This window comes from Octopus bimaculoides, chromosome 16, assembly GCF_001194135.2.
Source record: "Octopus bimaculoides isolate UCB-OBI-ISO-001 chromosome 16, ASM119413v2, whole genome shotgun sequence".
Classification (NCBI taxonomy): Eukaryota; Metazoa; Mollusca; class Cephalopoda; order Octopoda; family Octopodidae; genus Octopus; species Octopus bimaculoides.
This window is the reverse complement of record NC_068996.1, coordinates 33,224,952-33,247,710: the sequence shown is the minus strand read 5'-3', so window position 1 is coordinate 33,247,710 and position 22,759 is coordinate 33,224,952. Positions and strand designations below refer to the sequence as shown.

The window sequence follows — 22,759 nt, the reverse complement described above, 5'->3', positions numbered from 1 at the left end:
GGTGCTTTTCCCTGGCATGAACCTAAACTGCATCTCATCTAAACTAACTCTCTCCCTAATTAGTTGGGCTATGACCCTCCCCATGACTTTCATTACCTGATCTAACAACTTGATACCTCTGTAATTATTTGTATCTAAAGTGTCACCTTTACCTTTATAACAGTTGACTATGGTGCTGCTACACCAGCCATTGGGTATGACTCCTTCGTGTATCACCTGGTTCGTAATACGGGTGACTAAGCTATAGCCGACACTGCCAGATATTTTGAGCATCTCTGCAGTGATTCCTGATGGGCGGGTGCTTTCCCTGTCTTCATACCCTTAATTGCTTTATCTACCATGGTACTGTCAACTTGGATAGCTGGTCCCTCTGTTGGATCGACATTCGGCAGACTCTCTTTCTCCGATTCATTCTCTTTATTGAGCAGTCTTTCATAGTGGCATCTCCAAACCTCTTTCTTTGCAGCCTCGTTTAGTGCAAGTGTACCATCATCCATGCGAATACATTTCTCTCCCACGACATCACGACTCTCTCTCACACGCTGTCTTGCAACACGAAATACCTCAAGTCTTTGGTCCTCATGGCGCAGATTTTTGCAAATTTTTTCTTTTCTGCTTCTCCTTTGGCTAAATAAACCTGTCGCCTAGCTTCCCTTCTGGCAGTCTGATACAATTCCCTGCTACCACCGTTCTTCCAGTCCTTCCAAGCCTGTTTCTTTTGTCTAACAGCCCTAATGTGTCTCAGTATTCTTTTCTACTCTAGTCACAAGTCCTGAAATTTTGGGGGTTGGGGCCAGTCGATTAGATCGACCCCAGTACGCAACTGGTACTTAATTTATTGACCCCAAAAGGATGAAAGGTAAAGTTAACCTTGGTGAAATTTGAACTCCGCCCATAAAGACAGATGAAATACCGTTAAGTATTTTGCTCAGCGTGCTAATGTTTCTGCCAGCTCGCCACCTCAGTATTGAGGTAGGTTTGTTTCTGAGCAGTTAGCAACAAAACCACCTGGTAAAATCCATCATGCAAGGTGGTTAACATATGCAAACAAAATTCTTTGCTTATGTTTTGGAAAAAAATCTCCAAAAGAATATTATGGATCTTATTAAAATCATGACGCAAGTTTATGCTCCAAGCTGATTCTGGATTAAATCTCACCCAAAGTTACATGATGGAGCAAGTAATTTTTGATATATGGCACAATTAATGCAAGATATGAACCAAGATCATAAAGAAGTTATGGAGAAATCGCCCATCTGGAGAATATTTTACTGACTATGCTGACTGATGGAAGAAGACAAATTAGGGAAGTAACAATTCAACAAATTATTAAAGCAAGAACTTTTCCCTGAATGTCACATGAAGAATTAAGAAATTTCAAACTGCCAAGCAAAATTAATTTTGAACCACTGGGAAAATGCAGTTATAACATCCTCTCCAGTTTTACGGAACTTTACGAATGTTAGTCTTCTTAAAGCTTGTTCAAGACCATTAACAGCAATACCTCTTCCCTTCATAGCCAAGGAGTTGAGCATGCTATCAGTTTAGTGACAAAAGTTTCAAAAGTCAGAATAGGATACAAAAGTAGGCACAAATTCATATTAAATGTACAAAAATCAAGACAAAGTTTACCTCACTTTGACTGGAAAGGACAATGGTCATTTAAATAGTAAATACTATTATGTTCACGTTTTTTGTTTGAGGTTTGTGCATAAATTTTTTTATTATATATCATAATAGTCATTAAGAATTTACATTTTTTTATGTTGAAAGCGCTTTACTTATTATAAGCTTTTTTTTTTTATATAAAAAAATTAATACAAACTATATAAATAAATAAAGATTCCAATAACTGTTTTATTATTTTTTTTCAGGTAAGTGGGGTTTGCATATAATTTATAAAAAGTTATAATATTTAACCAATACAAAATTAATAACATTAAAATAAGTTTACAGTTCCTTAAATTTTCAGTATTCAAAATGCAGAATTGGGTGGTGGGTGTATGCGATGGGTAGGGGTGGTCACATACTTTTTAAAATTTGTTAATCTATTTCACACATCAAAATGAACACCAAGCAATATGTGGAATAAGAATATAAAATTTCAACCCAAGATAATGAAAAAATATAGATAGAAGTTATGTAATCACCTTCATCAGCATACAGCTATTTCAACTATAAGGAATCATACACCCATAGTTGATTGCCATTGCAATGTTTTATAGCTTCTTAAGAATCATTCAATGAATATGCATTTATTTAAATATGCAGTTGGACACATCTAGACACACATAGTTAAATAGATATGCATGTATAAACACATTGACATACATGCACACAAATACATCCTACACATACACACATGTAGGTATATGTATTTATTTAAGTATATGTATTTATATATTTATACATATCAGGGTTGTACCTTTAGTCTCCTGTCATCTCCCTAATACATCTATCATTTGCTCTTATTATTACCCTGTCTACTATCCATGCCATTGTTATCTATGATTAAGATGATAAAATTTACAAATAAAATAGTCATTTCCCTCTTTAAGAAAAAGAAAATCAAGTTGAAAATGTCCATATGTGGCGGTTATACCATCTGTCCTTTTTTCTTACTTCCTTTATTTATCCCTCAATCATTTATACAACTTTTGGAGTGCTGTGGAGTGAAAAATAGAAATTCTCCTTATATATTTATGAGATATTTTTAATAGGAATTTATAAGAATATTTTTCCCAAATGCCACCAAAAAGGCCTTCATTTGAAGAGCAGATGAACCTCTTCTCAAAGAACTGCATATTAGTCACGAAGAATGACATCTTAAGAGCCATAAATAAAGAATGTATTAAATTATTTCCAGGAGAGCTGAAAGAGTACAGATCTTTTGACAGTCTATATGGAGAAGCTAATGTTACACTTTTTCCATTAGAATTTTAAAATTCCCTGGAATTTTCTAGCATACCCTCTCATAAGCTGAAATTGAAAGTTGGCTCGCTAATTATATTGTTAAGGAATCTGAATCCACCAAAGCTTTGTAATGGAACTAGATTGATTGTACAAGAATTAAAAGAGAATGTCATCATTATAATAATTAATTCTGGAATATTTGCTAATGAAGTTGTATTGATACTCAGAATAAAGTTGAATTTAAGTGAAAAAGAGGGCATACTTTGAAGAGGAAGCAATTTCCAGGATTGTTGTCATTTGTCATGACAATTCACAAATTTTTAGGGCAAACTTTGGAGAAGGTTCCTTCATTTATGAGTCGGCACTTCAAAGCAACATTTTTCAACTTGATTTTTTTCTTAAAGGGAAAATTACTATGCATTCTTTTTCCCTCCCTTAATATGTAGTTGCATTGCGAAAATTTTGGACTATGTTTCTTCCTTGTGCTGTCATATGGTTTCTATATGTATAACATGGAGTTTGAAATAAACTCACAGAAGGGTCTCTTTGTCTGTTTTTATGCCTTTTAAATAAAACATTTTAATAAAATAAAACTTTTTCCTTTGCCACCATGCATCGACATTTTCAACCTGGAGTGGTTGTGACCCAACAGGTCACAAGTACATCTAGTATATTAATAAATTATGAAAGACCAGAAGTTATGTAATTATATTTATTAGTTTGTCTCAACACCCACTCAGTGCTGTAGGAACTGGATCAGGCAGCTCCTACCTGGTTGAAAATCATGCTGGGTATCAAAAGGCACTTTTGAACTGGTCATTCAGTGATTTTGATTGGGTTATCTGTGAGGGAGCCATCCTTCTGGAAGAGAGGTCCTATTTTGCAGTGTTCTGAGGCTGTTTCTTTGGCATAATGAAGGAAGGCCTTTGGGTTTGACTTAATGTTTTTTATAACCTAGGCTTCTTTGTCTGCTCTCTCCTTCACATAGGATTTTTGCAGGCTGTTTTCAGTCTCTATCAGTGTTGCTTTTAGGCGGGACCTTTCTCTACTTTTGGGATATTGATTGAAGCAATTTGCAACCTTCATCTGTTGTCTCATGAGGATTGTCCTCTCCCTTGGAATCTTGTTCCTTTTTGTGTTAGCCTTGTGCTCTGGGACATATTTCTGGCATATGGTTTGCATAACAGACATGAAATATCCTAGTTTCATGCCAGTGTCTGGTGTGGAGAGACATTTCAGCCAGTCCTGTTTGAGGATCTCTTTTTGGATCGATTTCCAGTCTGCTTTGTGGAAGTTCAGATGGAGAGATTTTGGGTGCTTCCTTTAGGCTGTATGTTACTGGTTACTTTTGGTCCATACATAGTCAGCTCTATTATGTTGTGATCCATAACTAATGTTGGCGTTGCTTTCACATCATGAAAGATGTCCATATTGTTTGTGAAGCAGAGATCCAATATGTTATTCACCCTTGTTGGTCGGTGCACAATTTGCTCCATGAATAGGGCATTGGTGAGGTTGAGCAGGAACTCCATCTGTAGTTATTTGCAGTGAATCATTCCTGAGAACATGAGGCCCTCGGGCCATTTAACACTGGGGAAGTTGAAATCACCCATAGAAACACACTCATGTGATGTTCCAGTTTCATGAAGATTTCTTTTATTCTTGTGAGGAATATTCTTTTATTCTTGCCCTTGTGGTTTAGAGCATCTGATGGGTGATATGTATTGCATATGACAATATTGTGATGTTTTATGTATACAACTAGACTGAATTTGAGTATGACAGTAGGACCAAGGGTGTGAGGTCCTCATGGATGTATACAACAACTCCACCATGACTCAATTCCCTTGTCTGTTTGCAGTATGGTATATTTTGGTACGTGTACTTCTGCTTCTACTATATCAGGCCTCAGATGAGTTTCCACAAGTGCTATGCATAGCGCTTGATTGCATGCAGCAAGGTTTCTTAGGAAAAAGATTTTGCTTTTGTCGTGATGCACTAGGCCTCCAATATTTAGTAAAAATATTGGCATGATGACTGTGTTGGCATTAGGGGAGGCCATCCCATGTCTGTTGATTGTGGTGGTCTTGATGTAGCCAGGTCGGCTGCTGCACAAACTTTTGTGGCATGCACAAAAGATGCACAAAAATATATATGTATACACAACATATATGTATGTGTGTATATATATGTACGTATATATGTGTGTGTATATATATATATATATATATATATATATATATATATATATATATATATATACACACATATATATATACACACATATATATATATATGTATATATATATAAATATACATATACAGGCATACTTCACCCTATGTCATTAATTAACTTATCTCTAGACTAGGCTAGGCTGAATTTACTTGTCTCTAGGCTAAACTGATAATAACCATTTCCAGTTTAGTACTTTATTTATGAATGCATTTTCAATAATACCCGTTTAAAAAATCCTATTTTAAGCTTACAAACAAGCAATTTTTATTTTTTAGTACAGTAAAAAAAAAAAGTAATCTAAATTTACGAATACAGTTTGGTGGTGTTTACCATACAACACGGACACTTTATTTATGAATGCGGTTTGCAATAAGACATGATAAAGTAAAAGCCTTTTTTAAGCTTAAAAAACAAATTCAGTAATTATTATTTTGCAATAGTAAAAAAACAAAAACAAAATTTTTTAATTTACGGAAAACGTACATACAATTTGGTGGTTTACATCGCGGATGTAGATGGCTGTAGACCATCAACATCAACAGCTGATTCTGGCTGTTCTTGTTGTTCGATGTGCTTAAAAAACTGGTTGAGAGTTCCTTGAACTGTCTTCTTTTCCTCAAGGATTACATTCTAAGGAGCAAAAGCTTCATGACAAGTGCCCATAATCTTGGAAAAGCATCGGGCATTTGTATACATATCCTTGAACATAGAAAGACCTTTTTCGAAATAATGCAAAAGCTTGCTGCATTTTCTTAAAGGTAAAGTGATTTGGCTTAGGTTCAACTTCCTCTTCTTTACTTTCCTGCTCATGAATCTCTATCAAATCCTTGTTCGTCAGTGGCTGCTTGTCTTTTTCAAATAAATCTGTGAAATCCTCCTCCTCCAAATCCATTTCCAGTTCTTTGCTTGTAGTCACCAAAGTTTTGTTGATGGCAATATTATAAAATCCCTTAAAATCATTCATGAATTGCGGGTAAAGCTTCTTCCATACACCATTCATAGCTGTGCTTTATACATCATTCCATGCTGCTGCTATGTTCAAAAACAACAACAGTAACCCATGCTTTTGAATTAGTCATCCATATAACAGGGAGAGATGCCTTGGGTATGTTCTTCATGGCATGGGGGTTGTGTGCAAGATACACTAGCAATGACTTTAACTTAGAATCTCCTGCACCATTACTTTCCAACATAATGGTCACACATTCTTTTGAGACCTTATAGCCGGGAATAGTTTTCTCCTTGGAAATGAATGAACGGTCTGGCAATTTTTTCCAATACAATCCAGTTTCATCTCCGTTAAAAATCTGTTCGGGAAGAAATTTGTTTTCTTTGATGATCTTCTTTAATGCAATAGAAAATTCCACTGCTCCTTGTTTGTCAGCTGATGCACTTTCACCAAGCTTTTTAATGGAGTGATAACTTCTTCACTCCTTAAATCTCATGAACCATCTTTGACTTGCCTTGAACATCTTTCTCATTCAGATATTTTTTCTTCAGGTCCTCAAAGAAAGACAACACTTTCTCTTGAATGATTTCTTGACTAATAGTAGCACACTGACAATTCAACCTAACAATCCAAAGAGAAAGAAGACTTTCCCTTTCTTCAAAGATTTTGCCTCTTTTCTTATTGATGACAGTGTAGTTCATATCTGGGGCTTCAGATTTGATATGTGCTAAAATCTTGACCTTATTATGTACAATCGTCGATACAATTGTGCGACTCATCCCAAAAGATCATGCAATTGCTACCACTTTTTCACGTTTTTCATGGCGTTTTATCATAGCCAGTTTATCTTCCAGCGTTATAGCATGATGCTTATCACTTTCAATATGAATTTTCTTAGGAGCCACGAGGGCAAAAAATAAAGTCATAGATCAATGCGAATGAGAAATTAGCCAATGAACACATGTAAATAAATCTGAATTCAAAACAAACGCGGGTATCACAAGTGACAACGACGCCTAACGGTAGATATTGGAACTACAGTGCAAAATGAGCTCCAATAGGCCGATAAATAAGACAACACGTCTGATTTCATGATTTCTTTCACTAAGCTATACTACTTTATGGTGTGTTTCTTAACATTTACTGTAGATATTTTAAGATCATTTTATATGCTTTTATTCTTATTTATTGTACAGTAACATGATTTTATGGTTTTCTAGTGACTTTACGATTCCAATATTTGTGGCAGGCAGACTGTAAAACCAACTAAAATGACTTAACTTGATTTTTATTTTTCCATATATTATTTTTGAAAACTGACATATAATCAAAACTGACTTAAGTCAAAATGACATAAGTTGAGGTATACCTGTGTGTATATATATGTGTATGCGTACGTGTGTGTGTATGTATATGTGTGTGTGTGTGTGTGTGTGTATATATATATATAATGTACTGTTCCATGATGGTTAGATCAAAAAAAGTACTCCATCTGGTGAAAGATAAATATTAATAAATAGACATACATGTTTTCATATACTACTAATATATATATATATATACAGGGTGAGGCAAAAGTTGTGCACCATAGGGATAATTTATTAAAAGTATAATTACACATGAAAATTTTATTTGCTAGTTATTTAATTGTATCATGTGCAGTTTGAAATGCCCCCTTCCTTTTCATAACACATTTTAATTCTGTACCTGCATGATTCATTAACATGTCGAAGTGTTTCTTCTATTATTTTACTGCATTCATTTTCAGTTCTTTCTTTAGGTTCCTTGATATTTATAGGGTGTGTCTGATAAACAACTGATTTCAAATGGCCCTATAGATAAAAATTCAAGTGTGTGAGGTCTGGTGACCTCAGTGGCCTATCCATTTGTTAGGGAAATGTTCATTTAGAAAGTCATGTGCAATCAAAGCAAAATGTAGTGGCACTCCATCCTGTTCAAAGAACATGTTCAATCTTTTTGTTAATGGAACATTACACATGTAATCCAGTGAGAGTGCCAATAGTATATGAAGGTATGTTTCACTTGTGACATTACCATCAAAGAACTAAGGATTGATTAACCAATCTTCCCATCTTTCAGCCCATACCATAATTCTAGGATTGATTTGCACATGGCTATCTTGCAGCCATCTAGGGTCATTATCAGACTAATAGCAACAGTTGTATCTATTGATGTGTCTACTTAGATAAAACATGGCTTCATCACTGAAGAATATGGAATAATCACTGTTTTGCAAATATCACAAAACTCTTTTGTGATCAAGGTTGTTCACATGCATTCCTGCACCAGATGAACTTCTTTGTAAGGATGGAAGTGATGTCTGTGGAAAATATGTGAAACTGTCTCTTAACTTCCTCTTGATTTTGGGGGCTGTTTGTAAGGGTTTCTAAAACAACTGCTGTTGATGTTGGATTGGTTGCACTTTTTGGTTTGCCACTTCAAGGGTGGCCAGCAACACTACCAGTTTCTTTAAAACAATTAATTAGATGTCCAACAGTTGACATATCAATTGTAAGTCAGTGTGGATTCTTCTGCCTGTTGAATTCCTCTGCAGCAGCATCTGCTTTCCCACACATAAACACTAAGGTAACTCATTCATCCTTTGTTAGTTTTTCACCCATTTTACTTTGTCAAAATTGTTTCTGAAAATAAAATATCAGAACAAATTAGATACTTTAAACATTACCAATTAATTAACTCCTATGATGTGTGACTTTTGCTTTACTTTGTATATATATCCAAATTTGGGGAATGGGGTTGATAAAATACTGGCTACATATGTTTCATAACTAGCAGAACCTTGGAAGTAGTAATTACTCAAATGAGGAGTAAACTGCTTGCTACTTGTCAGGCCTAAGATACTTTAGTCAAATAAAGGTACATTGTCATCAAGGTTAACTTGCAAGGGATATGATTGAAAATGTGTGGAAAGCACAGTAAGAGAACAAAAAGGAAAACATTTGCGACGAAATAATATATGGGAGTGGGTAATTGTCTAAATTTGTTAAGGAAACGAATAAAGAGAGAGAGAGGGGGGAAAGAGTAAGGGGTAAAAATTGATATTAATGAAGCTCTGGTGGTCTATATAGGGATGACACTCTGTTTGCAATCCAGGACTCTGGTAACTGTGAAATAGAACAACTTTGGAAAAGAATCATATTTTTTTTAAAACATGGGCCTTAGTGTCTCTTTCAGTCGCAACATTAAAACAGTTTATTTCCTAGATGTCACTCTAGATTTACAAAGCAACACTTTCAACCCATACCATAAACTCAGTGAGAACCTTAACTATGTTACCTTTTCCTCCAATCACCCTCTGTCTGTCCTAAAATCTATTGTGGACAGTGTATCTTACAGGATTTCATCCCTGTCCGCCAGTAAGGAAATATTCAAGCAATATGCTGAATATTATAACTGCACCCTACAATGCACTGGATATAAGAATCCAAATGAAATATCTTCCTATATGGAGTGAACCTCCATCTACTAAACCTGGCACTATGGATACATCTGCCCCTTTATATAAAACACAAAGTATTCCTCATATTCTACCACCCACCTATCCACCCCCTTCCCCAAAATTTACCAAACTAAAAAATCTGATAGGTACTCCTCCCACTCTGTGATCCTTGATCCCATATCCACCACTGCTCATTGAAATCAACAGCAGTGTGCACTTCCATATCCCAAGCTATATTTGTGTAATGCTTTTAATCAGAATAAACAGATCAGAGTATCCAAGCTCTTCTTCGCCCTACTCCTGTTCCCTTAGAAAAATCTTCAAACCCCAATCAATTAAATTTTGTTACTCCACCACTACTAACATTGCTGGTGTAATCCAACATCTGAACAATAAGAAACTTAGGAACCAGCAATTGGTTATCTTTAATCATAGTAACACAACTCACCCTAAGCCTCAGCCCCCAACCCATAACTTTAGGACACCTTTAAACATTCTTACCAGTACTGACCCTCACACCACCTACCCTAATTTTGTTACTAACACCAATACCCTAATCCTACCTTACAACCCCACTATACCCACTACTGAAATAAGGAATGATGGAAATAATATCATTAGATACATGAACTACCATAAACTACATACCCCAATGATTTCCTCAACACCCTAAAAAATACCCATTCTAACACCACAACAGATAATAAATATAACACTAGATAACCATAACCCGTAAATTCATCTTTAGCACCTTCTAGAATCCTATGCAGCTGTAGATACCCCTTCTACTGTCCCTTACATAGTTGATGCCTCTCAAAAATATTGTATACAAATGTACAGTATCAGTTGAGAATTCCAATTATGTATACATTAGCTCATGCAGCATCACCTTCAAAGCCAGAGTGAGCAATCAATATTCTAGCTTCAAATCCCAAGCAAAAACTAACAGCACTTCTTTATCTCAGTTAATCTACAACCTAAAACAAAACTCAATTCTATATAATTTAAAATGGTCCATAGTTACCCATGCCAAACTATAACAAATGCAAAGTCTTTTAATATGCAATCCACCAATTGTTTGAATGAACGAACTCCCTAAGAGCGGGAATTTAAATCTAGGGAAACATCTAAAATGTTGAGTTCTTATCCCATGATGCTGATCTATATCAAAACAATGAGTTGGGAATATCTCATTCCCTGGATTTAAACTCTCACTTTTATAAGCCTATCATAAGCCGAACAAGAAATTCACATACATACATAAACAGTCCTGTTACCCTCCTGTAGTCTTTAAAAATCTGAAAGGATATCAAATCTATCTTCTAAACAAATATTTGAGAAGGCAGATCCCTACTATAACAATGCCATAGCTAACAACGACATCAAAGATAAAATATATTACAACCCTTTAAGTAAAAATATGAATTGTGAAGATAGACCAAAAATTACACCTAGGAAAATAATTTGGTTTGACCTGCATTTCTTTCTTACTTTTAAGACTAACATAGGCGAGAAATTCCTATCTCTTTTAGATAGACATTTTCCAATAAATCCTAACTACAGGAAAATTTTTAACAGATGCACAATAAAAATATCGTACAGCTGCTACACCAATATGAACATTACCACAAAGATCATCAAGAAACCACTCTCGGTTGTAACTATTGAAAGCCTGAAGCTTGTCCATGTGATCAGGCATGTATGATAAACTCCATCATATACAAGGCTGAAGTTACAGCTATGCTTCAAGACAAATCAACTGTAAAGAAGAATTACATTTTTACTTTGGTAAAATTTGGTGGTGGGTAGATAGGGGATGGTAGAATATGAGGAATACTTTGTTTTATATAAAGGGGCAGATGTATCCATAGTGCCAGGTTTAGTAGATGGAGGGTCGCTCCATATAGGAATTACAGGGTGAATTCAAGAGACGTTATGCAAACTACCTGTCTTCTTTCTGGCACATTCTTTTATACTCTTTTACTTGTTTCAGTCATTTGACTGTGGCCATGTTGGAACACCGCCTTTACTCAAGCAAATCGACCCCAGGACTTATTCTTTGGAAGCCTAGTACTTATTCTATCGGTCTCTTTTGCCGAACCGTTAAGTTACGGGGACGTAAACACACCGCCGTCAGTTGTCAAGCGATGCTGGGGGGACAAATACAGACACACAAACATACATATATATATACATACATACGACAGGCCTCCTCCAGCCTCTGTCCACCAAATCCACTCACAAGGCCTTGGTCGGCCTGAGGCTATAGTAGAAGACACTTGCCCAAGGTGCTACGCAGTGGGAATGAACCTGGAACCATGTGGTTGGTAAGCAAGCTACTCACCACACAGCCATTCCTGCGCCTAAGTTGTATTTAATGTGCTTTCTGCAATCAGGGAGGACATTGATAAAAGTAATGCAACTAGGTTAGCCACATATGGAATTTGAAGAGCGGCTCTACACCACATACAATTAAGTGGAGAAATCCAAGCCATATGTTAATGGATCTAAGAAATGCAACTTGTGTATAACAGAAAGATCTCGTATTCTTCTTAGATCCAGCAATTCCGACATACTGCTTAATTCGTGATCTGAAATTTTTAGCAGGTGTAGACACATGCACAGGTTTCTTTTATTGAATTATAAGTGCACCAATAATTATAAGTTCCGGATAGAGTTACTATCTTGCAGACTTTGACACATTTTCACTTATTTTGTTCTAAATCAGTTGTATTTAATGTGCTTTCTGCAATCAGGGAGGACAAGGATCTTAGATTCCTTGAGTTTGTTTCTTTTTCTTATTCCACTTTTTGCTCCAACATTCTCTTCATTTTTTTACTGTCCAGCATCCTTGTTTTTAAAAATATATATAATGCATAAACAGATCCTGAAAGATTGCTTTAAGATACATCACGTATTTTATAAATATGTCTGTTCAAGTATCATAAAAGCATGAAACTATTCGTAGCTCTTTCGGTCGTGTATTTAAATTGATATTTATCTCTCACTGGATGGAGTACTTTTTTTATTGATCCTACTTCCATTGGATCTTTAAACTATATATATATATATATAAATAAGAAAATTAGATGACAAAGGAATAATCAGTTATCTCATAAACTTCAAATGAACTACTAAAATATAAAAAGAACACTGATACAGACAACAGAATATATGAAATTGTTACAAATTTTGAAAACACGGATATTTTTGAATACTTGAGGAGTGTTGCTCATAATTACCAAATGAAGAACTGAATAAAGTTGCATTTTTGAAAAATAGCATAGTAATATTTTCTTTTATCAATATATATTTAATATGCTACATGTATTTGTGTATATACTTTTTACTTCGTGAGTAACCATTTGAAGCTGTTGAATTTGTTCTAAATTATTCAACATGAGCTGGAATCATTGTTTTTTTTGTTTTTTTGTATAGAAAAGTTAATTCTGTCTCAAAATGTTCAAATAATGCTTTTATGTTAATAAATTCTGATGATCAAATTAATTTTCTCCTTTTTCTTGTAGGTAAATCTAATCAGTATATATATAATATGTTATGTGTCATCAATATATATTTAATATGCTACATGTATTTGTACATGCACTTATTTTCCTATTAATTATTCTACTTCATATATTCCACTATTATCTTTCATAGTCAACTTACTGAGAGGTGTCATGTATTCAACTTAAGCCTATTTACTTACTATATTGCTTGCATGTATTTCTTGCTTTAAGAAAAACAAAAATCATTTGAAATTATAGATTGAAAATTGAGAAGGCCAATGTATGTTGGTGCCTCCACATATCCAGGAAATATTGTTCTTCAGGAACTTTTGCAATGAAAGTGAATAATATTGCTTATGTGTATATGTAGCTTCTGCATGGAATGTGACATTGCTATTTTGTTAATATGCAGTTTTATCTTAAATTAAACCCGCCATTCCTTTAAAATCTTTAGAAAATAATGTAACCTATTTGTAAGATCATGTACCCATGTGTAAATATGCATATATATGTATGTATGTGTGTATATATGTTTGTGTGTCTGTATTTGTCCCCCAGCATCACTTGACAACCGATGCTGGTGTGTTTATGTTCCCGTAACTTAGCGGTTTGGCAAAAGAGACCGATAGAATAAGTACTAGGCTTCCAAAGAATAAGTCCTGGGGTTGATTTGCTCGACTAAAAGGTGGTGCTCCAGCATGGCCACAGTCAAATGACTGAGACCAGTAAAAGAGTAAACGTGGTAATTTTTGTCATGCTGGTGAAGCTTCATGTGAATGGAAATTTAACATCTTACCAACTTTCCAGTTTTTGTATGTAGCTTTGCTTTGCATTGATTTTTCTGCTCACAACCCTAAAATTTCAATTTATGGTTGGTTTTGCTTACTTTGACAAAGTTGTATAGAAATCCATTGAAAGAAAACCTTTTCTTTTCCATATTTTGTTCAATATTTCACCAACCATCATATACACAAAGTAAAGCAAAATGAAGTAATAAGTTTGGTATCAAATCAGCACTGACAAATTAGCAGGGGCAAAATGACTATGAAAATGTCACATACCTGTGATATATTGGCATAGCAGATCTATCCTATATATTCCAGCATAAAATATAAAGCATAGGTGTTCAAATCAGAGTGACAACAGGGAATAACTCAAGAGACAAAAATGATAATCAGAAACTAAGATTGATTCATAAATCTAGTAATTTAGGATATAGGATGAACATTATCTGAATCAACACTGAAATAAAATTAGACAAAACAGCAGTGCCTTGTAAATTCTTGAATTAAATGAAACAGATCCTTTGTAAAAGACATTATCATAGAAGTGGTTAATTGTTTACCTCTTTTTTTCCTTCTTGTATTTCTTTATAGCAAGCTTATGACTAATGTTGTGAGTTTGTTCACATCAACATTTGTGTTCACATGGTCTCGATACTTTAGCACTCAAGATCTTCAATACCCACCTTCTTTTGATGCCCGAACTATATGTTACCCATCTGACCAAAATCTGAAAGACTATCTCAGCTGGCGGCAAGCTGACTGTAAGTTAGAATTTCTTTGATCAAACTTTAATGCTTTGAATATATAGCTTTGATTATATATAAAATATGTCATCTTAAAGTATATTTTCTTTCAGAAATTTGGAAATATTATATAAAATATCTTTAGTGTGTGTTGTTTTAAATTTATTTAATAGTATTCTTGGGAACATTTCCAAGAGGCAGATCATGTGAAATTTTTTGGTATCTCTTTCTTGTTGTGAGCAGTATATGTCATACTCCCATACTAACAATTCTGCACAAGTGTATATACTTTGAGGAGAGGGGCATCTTGTACACATACTGTCATGGTGTAAAACAAGACTCCTTTAATGGAGATGCACATGGCACCATAACAAGATGCTCAGACACTCACTAATACACTGGAAGAAGAGAGATACAAGTAATGCTAACCACAAAGGAAATTAACGTCATCAACCAATTTCTTAGGGGAAGGTGAAAATCTGTTAACTACTGCAAAAACATGCAGTTTATAACAAATGATCTAAACATGGACTTTAGAGGATCCACTATCCAATCATTGGAATTAAAGGAAGGGAGAGAAAGGCAACTGCTTACAGAATGGGAGAGGTAGCAGAAAGAATCTCTTATTGGTTATGGAGCAAGGAGAGAGATGAACTAAGTTGGAGATTGGCAGTGAGTTGGTTACCACTGTCAGCAGGTGAGTATTATGGTTCAGGATCAGAGCACCCAATGATCATGAGACAATCTGGTGACATCATCTTCTCCTGGTCAAGGCTATTCTCACCAAAGGTGAATGAAGAAGAAATGCCATTTTGATATAATCATACTCTAAACAGAAAATTGGTGCTTTAATTTGTATGGAGTGATTGTAATTAATGCTATATGAAACAGATTTCTAGGACAGTTCCTGTAATTTTAAGTACCTAAAAATATATTACTCTTTTATGCCTAACTATTTTTTAAAAATCATTTTAGGTCATATTAATAATCTTTACAACACCTGTTTCTGGAAACTTGTCCAAGAAAAGAGTCTCTCACCAGCTGAATCTCAAGCAAGATTAAAAGTAATTAATTTTTTTTCATATTATAATTTTAACCGCATATATAATGAATGCTATTTTGTTTCTTTCTTGTAGCTATAACCCAAAATTTGATTATATTTCTTATCAGGTCCCTGTCCAGTATTTTCTTCACATTAGTGTATTTGTATTTTCACTAATATCTACTGCTTTTTCAGGATCATACCACTATGACCTATCACACAAATTATCAGTCATTATCATTTTGAACCAATACCATTATTTCCTAGTTGTAATCTGATTATATATGAATATTTCAAGCAATAGATGATGTTCTGTCCAGAGAAAGATTTATCATAAACTTTTTGGCATAAAAGTGGAACTAAAAGCTGATGTTTTAAATTGACTCTTTGGGCTGAGGAGGCAGACATTATAATTATATGACAAAACTGTCTAAATTTTCAGCTTTTCATACAATATTTGACAATGATGGGCTATTTTACTCATTATTAATGAAATTATATGTAATTTATTAAATTTTTGAAAAGTATAGTACACACTTGTTGTAAAGTGTTAGAATTTTTTAAATGTATTCTGTGTAGAATGGTGGTTTTCAGAACTAAAATGGTAGAACTTCCAGCATCTGTTATTGTTATTGTTACTCATAATTTGTGATTTGAGGTGTAATTATTTGAAAGTGGCACATTTGTGGAGACTTTTGAGCTGAACAAAATGCCTTACACTATTTGTTCTAGCATTTTACATTCTGATTTCTGTTGTCACTGATGTCAAATTCACTTTCCATCTTTTTGGGCTTGGTGAAAACATGTTAATCCATGAAGGTAGTTTGGCAAAATTGTTAAAACATTGGAGGGATGCTTTTTAGTATTTGCTCTGAGTGTCTGCATTCTAAAATCAAAGCTGTCAATACAGTGACAACACCAATGTGAAGCTATATCAGTTCTTGTCTTTCCCTTAGATAAATATCAATAGCATGGAAAGCAGGGAGACTTGTATGCATGGGCAACTTCTGGTCTTCTTTGAAAAAAACTTTGTTCAGACCTGTACCTTGCAGAGGAACCTTCCAGGTGTAGAAATCTAGTCAGACATAACCAAATAGAGTCCTAAAAAGATGTTTAAAGTTTAGGTAAATAGCCTAATGTTTCAATGAGAATTGTGCTGAGAAACTCCTAACTTTTTTACAGATTTTAGTCTTTTTTCATTTAGAGTCATTTTCAGATTTCCTCTGCACAGACTTTTAAATAGCATATTTCTTTGATCATTTCTCTGTTGAATTAAAATATTTTTTTACAAATTGTCTAGCCAAGACCATTCTACCTTCTTAATTGGTATATGCTAGAGTACTATATCCAGGCTAGTTTTATTAATTGTTAAGAAAGTTGAAAATAGTAATCCTAGTTTGGTGGCTATTTTGGCAGGTTGGGTGAATGTAATGGCTCCTTCATTGGCTTGTGTTGTGAATTGTGCCGTAGGGTGAAGTGGAGATTGACATTTTAGATAGTGTCCTTCTTTGGAGGACAAATGCACCTGAGGTTGAAGAGTATGTAGATGATGTGAAGGAAGATAACCAGGCAGAGAATTTGGTGATAGAAATCTGAAGTTCAGAATAATCAGAATAATAATGAGAAAAGGGGTTGAGGAGGTGAAAGGCGAGTTATAAGGTCAATATATATGAAATATATATATATGCAGGTCATATATATACATATACATACAGAAACAGAAAACTCACCTACACACTCTCTCGCTCTCTCCACACACACACACACACACACACAACCCTGTGGTTTTGACTTTAGTCCTACTGTGCAGTGTCTTGGGAAAGTATCACCTACTACAGCTACAGGCTGACTGATGTATCATGAATGGAATCAATTAGTAAACACAAACTGTATGGAATGTATATTTATTTGTGTGTGTGTGTGTGTGTTTGCGATTACACATACATGCATATGAATGTTGATATTTCACTGCTTTGCTTATCAGCATCTCAGTGAAACAGAAACATGATGTTTACATTCTTTGTTGACAATATTGTGAAAGGTTTGTAACTTTTCACATAATGTATTACAAGCATATCTTAACTTACATTGATACATGGTGTATTATCCTTCCATTTTTAAGATAGAATATGGTATGATGAAGTCCCTTCATGGCTTTCTTAGATGATATATTTACTGTAGGGATTACACCTTCAAAATTATTTTAGTACTAGAAAGATATTGTTATATAGAATTAAGGTACTGGATTATAAATGAGAATCTGCTACATCAAATACAAGTTTTAGATGTATTGGCAAAAAAATCCATACACTTAGTGAAATGTATTTAATTGGATGAAATGATATCAAATGGTTTGAAGTTTAGTGCTTATTCTTCTTTCCCTTTGGGAGATTAAAGAGATGAGAAAGGGCAGCAACACTGACATTTTCCAGTGTCTTTGTGGCCGGATGAGGAAGAAAGTAACATATTAAATTATCAGATTATTCTAAAACCAGAAACTTGGAACAAATGCTTACAACAAAGTAATTCCCAATTAAAATATTCAAAGTCCACTTGGTAGTGGTGGCGTTAAATCTAGTAATGAAATAAATCTAACTCCAAAAAAACATATATGCTCTAATGGGTTTCCATACTTTCTATCTACTGAATTTTACTCACAAGACAAGGACTAACCTGAAGCATGTGTTAATGTGCTGGGCAGTGAATCGAACCCATAGCAATGAAGTTAACTCATTAACCATTAGGCAATGCATCTTCTCTAACTTTAAAGTTAGAGAGTTATTAAATCAATTATATTCATTATATGTTCCAGGGAACTCTTTCAAGTGACAAGAATGAGATGTTATTCACAGAATTTAATATAAATTACAACAACCTTCCTGATATACATAAAAAAGGTACAATTCTCATCCGGCAGAAGGTAAAATAATTTTTATTTCTATTCTTTTTCCATTTTTCAATGTCATTTATTTGCTCTTTTTGTTTTTAATATTTTATAAAAGTAATATATTTAACTTTAATTCAAGTTTGGGTCATATGACGAAATGTAAAAAAGCAAAATCAAATGACCTGAAAATCAGAATATTGAAAGTTTGAAAGACTGAATATTCTCAACATGAAATTTTGAAATATTTCCTTGTAAAATATCTATTTACAGTTTTAAAAGGAAATTTGTTTACAAGAAACATATTGTAATATATCAGCTTGTCTTTTTTCGTTTGTTTTTTTTTTTTGAAGCTACATCAGAATAACTATTTTAGTAGAAAAACTGCTGTTTTAAAATGGAGTTTATTTGAGAAACATATATATACATTTATTTTAAGCCCTATCAGAATAACTATTCTAGGGAAAATAAGAGGAATGTGATTTTAAAAACATTTTAAAGCAAAGTTTATGGGATTAACATTGTAACATTTACTTTTTTATTATGTTCTGTGAAAATAACAAAGCATGTGAGATTAAATGGTTTGTTTACTTACAAAATAGTTGTAGGAATACAATATACAAGAGGGTATCCAAAAGCAACTGGAAAAGTTTTCTGTGGGACAAACCAATTGTAGTTCAGGCTTCTGCTGATAGAAGCCACTTGATGTGACCCTCAGGCATCAGTCTGCCAGCTGGCAGCATCAGGTGAAGTCTTACTGCACTTGGTGCATCTTTTTGCCGTGCTTCTTCCATGCGCATTGATTTTTGCAATGGCTGAAACGAAGGAACAGTGTGTTTCCATGAAATTCTGTTTTCTGCTGGGGAAAATGGTAGCCAAAATAGTTGTCATGCTCAGATAGCTTACAAGGACACTGCTATGAACAAAACACATATTTATGAGTTGTTTCCACGCTTTAGTCACTTGTCACTTGAAGACTGACCTTGTTCAGGATGAGTGTTGACCCCCACCCCCAATGAACAAAAACATCATGATAATTCATGAACTTATCTTGGAGGACCATCGCCAAACAATTGACAAACTTGTTGATATGACTGATGTGTCCAGAAACTCCTGCCAATGCATTTTAGGTAAGGAATTGCAAATGAAAAAACTTGCAGCCAAATTTGTGCCTTGCTTGCTCACGGAAGATCAAAAGTAGTCACAACTGTATCATGAACTGAAAAACAGTTGTAAGTTGATCCGGATCTTTTTTTTAAAGTCATCACTGGTGACAAAAGCTAGTGTTACGGAATTTGCAGATGTGGAAGGGGTGAAGGCAAAAATGACAGAGGTGTTAAAAGACATCACTTTGCAAGAGTTCCAGCACTGCTTGAGATAGTAGAAAACGCACCTGGACTGATGCATTGCTTCAAATAGAGAATACTTTGAAGGTGATAAAAGTGTAAACATGTAAAACTAAGTGAATAAAACAATATTGCAAAATTCTGGTTTCTTTTGGGTACCCCTTGTATTGAAGGCATAAGTGAAGATTAAAAAGATTTTTATTGACTGCTTTGTTCTTTCATTAGATATTTTTCTTGTTTTCATTTAATGCTAAACATGGTAAGAAGCTTGCTTCCCAACCACATGGTTTTAGATTCCGTGTGTGTGTGTGTCCTCCACCACTGCTTCACAACCACTTGATGGTGTGTTTACATTCCCATAACTTAGCAATCCAGCAAAAGAGACTGATAGTACAAGTACCAGGCTTAATAAAACAAGCAAATTACAGCAAAGTTGCATGCAAATATTTTTTTTTTATAGTAAAAAAACTTTTGTCTCATAAAATGCACTCTGTGACTGTCTTTCCATGGACGTATATTTGATTTCTGTACAGAAAGCAGTTACTAATTGGTTAAATCAATGTACTTTGGTGTCAGATGTGGCATGTAGACCATCATATAACTTGTTAAACATATAGCTTATTTGATGTCTCAATTGAGCATCTTTCCTGTTCTCTTTTTTAAGGTCTTTAGCAATACATTGCTGCCAGGAGACTGTCCATGAACCCAATAATGTAAAATTTTAATTTTTAATAATAATTTCAGTTATATAATAAACATCAGATTCGATATTGGCTGTGGGAACGATGATAAATCCAACAACTGCTGATGGGTTGGTAGATTTAATAGTTGAATTGAAATTTTTCGATTTATGAATAATATCCTCAGTTATGAGAGGTGAGATGTGATCATCACCAGACAAACACACAGGTTCTGTATCTGGGATTCTGTGAAAATTCATCTACTATTTTCAGAGAATTATGAGAAACTAAAATGGTTCACTTAAAAAACCAGAAACTATGGGAACAGTAGTTAGTAAGTATCAGATCAGTAATAGGAACATATATGTGTTTACAAGGGTGTAAAAATTATGAAATATAAACAAACAGAAGTATTATTTTATAGAACTTTCTAACTGATATACATTTATTCATTAAGAGGTTGCTTCAGAAGTTCATAGGACAGCCAAGTCTTTTTTATCGTGAATCTTTAATAATTGCCATTGTTTCTATATATAAGAATAGTATTGTCATCTTGTTGTGTAGCCTTTAATTTTCAGACTATTTTCTAACTTCACTCTGACATTTCCAGTAGGTGGCAGTGTAGTTGCATAGAAATGGGGATTTCCTTTGCCATTATAAACAATTCTTTCGTTTTTCTACTATTTAAAATTTTTCTCCACTAATGCGGAAAAAATCGAGAAGACAGATATAGAAACATGGTGTTATCTGCCTAATTAAAACAGAGAAATAAAACAAGATGTAAGATGTGCATTGCGTTTTCATTCTTCTCTTCCATTTTATGAATCCTGTGTGCATATACGCATTGCGTGTTCATATTTCTTTTTCTGGTTCCTGCTCAAAACTGTTTACAGGTCACAACCATCTCATGGACCTATGGTCATGAGGAGTGCTTCACACTTCAATGGTTGTGTAAAATAAGTACTGGGGTTGATTCATAGCCATAATCTAATGACTGAAACAGCTAAAAGAATACCAAATGATTTACAAAATGAATTTTTATAAACTTGTGCACTTACTTATTTCCCTTCATACTATTAATATATAATTCAGTTTTTCTATCCTTTGATTTAGATCTGTATCAAAAAGAAAACTTTTAGATAATGAGAGAATTTCAAGAATGGAAGTACTCCATAAATAAACATTTTATTTATGCTCTCTTCAGTATTGTATCTTTGTAATATATTTACATTGTTATTTTTATTTTGTACTTGAAATTGCACACTATATTCCATTTCATTGGCATAGCATAGTAAAAGTAGACATGTTATTATAAATTCCATTTCAAAGCCATAAGTAAATGTCTTTTAAGATCATTTTTCACATTATTTTCCCCTAAAATGTTTCAATATTCAGAGTTTTGACTATTCCGTCTGTCAAGCTTTCTCACATTTGTCTACTTGCATTTGGTCTCATGATCAGCACCCTTTTTGTTCATGTTTGTTTACTTTTTAAAATTAAGGAATTATATTCAAATGTAGGCAAACTATTTAGGTATCTATTATGAAGAAAACTTGAAGTGTCAGATAATTATTGGCTGAGGGTGTCCATCTGCTTTGGTTATGTGTTCAAAAGAACTTGAAAAATTCATAATAATTGAGAATATTGAAGTAACTTGATTTGTAATTATTTGAACCAAAGTAGCTTGCATTTCTATAGGACAACAGAGATTATTTAAATTCCAAAGTCATAAGGATGTTAAACAATTGAATGATAAGTTCACTTCTGTATCCCATCTTAATTGCTATATTGTGTTCTTGGTCATCATATTTAATTCTCAAACAGCTGAATTAACATTGTAAATCTATACTATATATAAAACAGAGATGTGTGTGTAATCGCTTTTCACGTGAAATCGACTTCACCAAATGCTTCCATACTTGTGATGCGTGAATAATTTGACCTCGGATAAATCTTAGGCTCTTCATTTGATTTTTTTAATTAAAAATAAATAATATTGCTTTATATTTAAGATTCACTTCTTTAAAAAGGTTCCTCAATGTCAACTTCCGGTATTGACGTAACAACAGCAAAAAGCTTCACTCTCTATTTTGTGTGTGAGTGTGTGTGTTCGTGTGTATGAGAGAGAGAGAGTAAATACTACATACACACCGCTCTCTCACTCTGTCTCACACACATACACACACCCCTT

General features: G+C 34.0%; 1 protein-coding gene across 2 annotated transcripts in view; it reads left to right on the top strand.

The window, feature by feature from the left end:
• LOC106880761 (probable tRNA(His) guanylyltransferase) overlaps positions 1 to 22,759 on the top strand; it is a 76,545-nt gene that overhangs the window by 11,015 nt on the left and 42,771 nt on the right. For both annotated transcript variants that reach the window (XM_014930859.2, XM_052973688.1), the window contains exons 2-4: positions 14,465 to 14,634; positions 15,592 to 15,680; positions 18,471 to 18,578. In XM_014930859.2, the coding sequence (XP_014786345.2) occupies positions 14,472 to 14,634; positions 15,592 to 15,680; positions 18,471 to 18,578 (360 nt within the window). In that variant the 5' untranslated portion in view covers positions 14,465 to 14,471. The remainder of the gene's footprint in view (positions 1 to 14,464; positions 14,635 to 15,591; positions 15,681 to 18,470; positions 18,579 to 22,759) is intronic.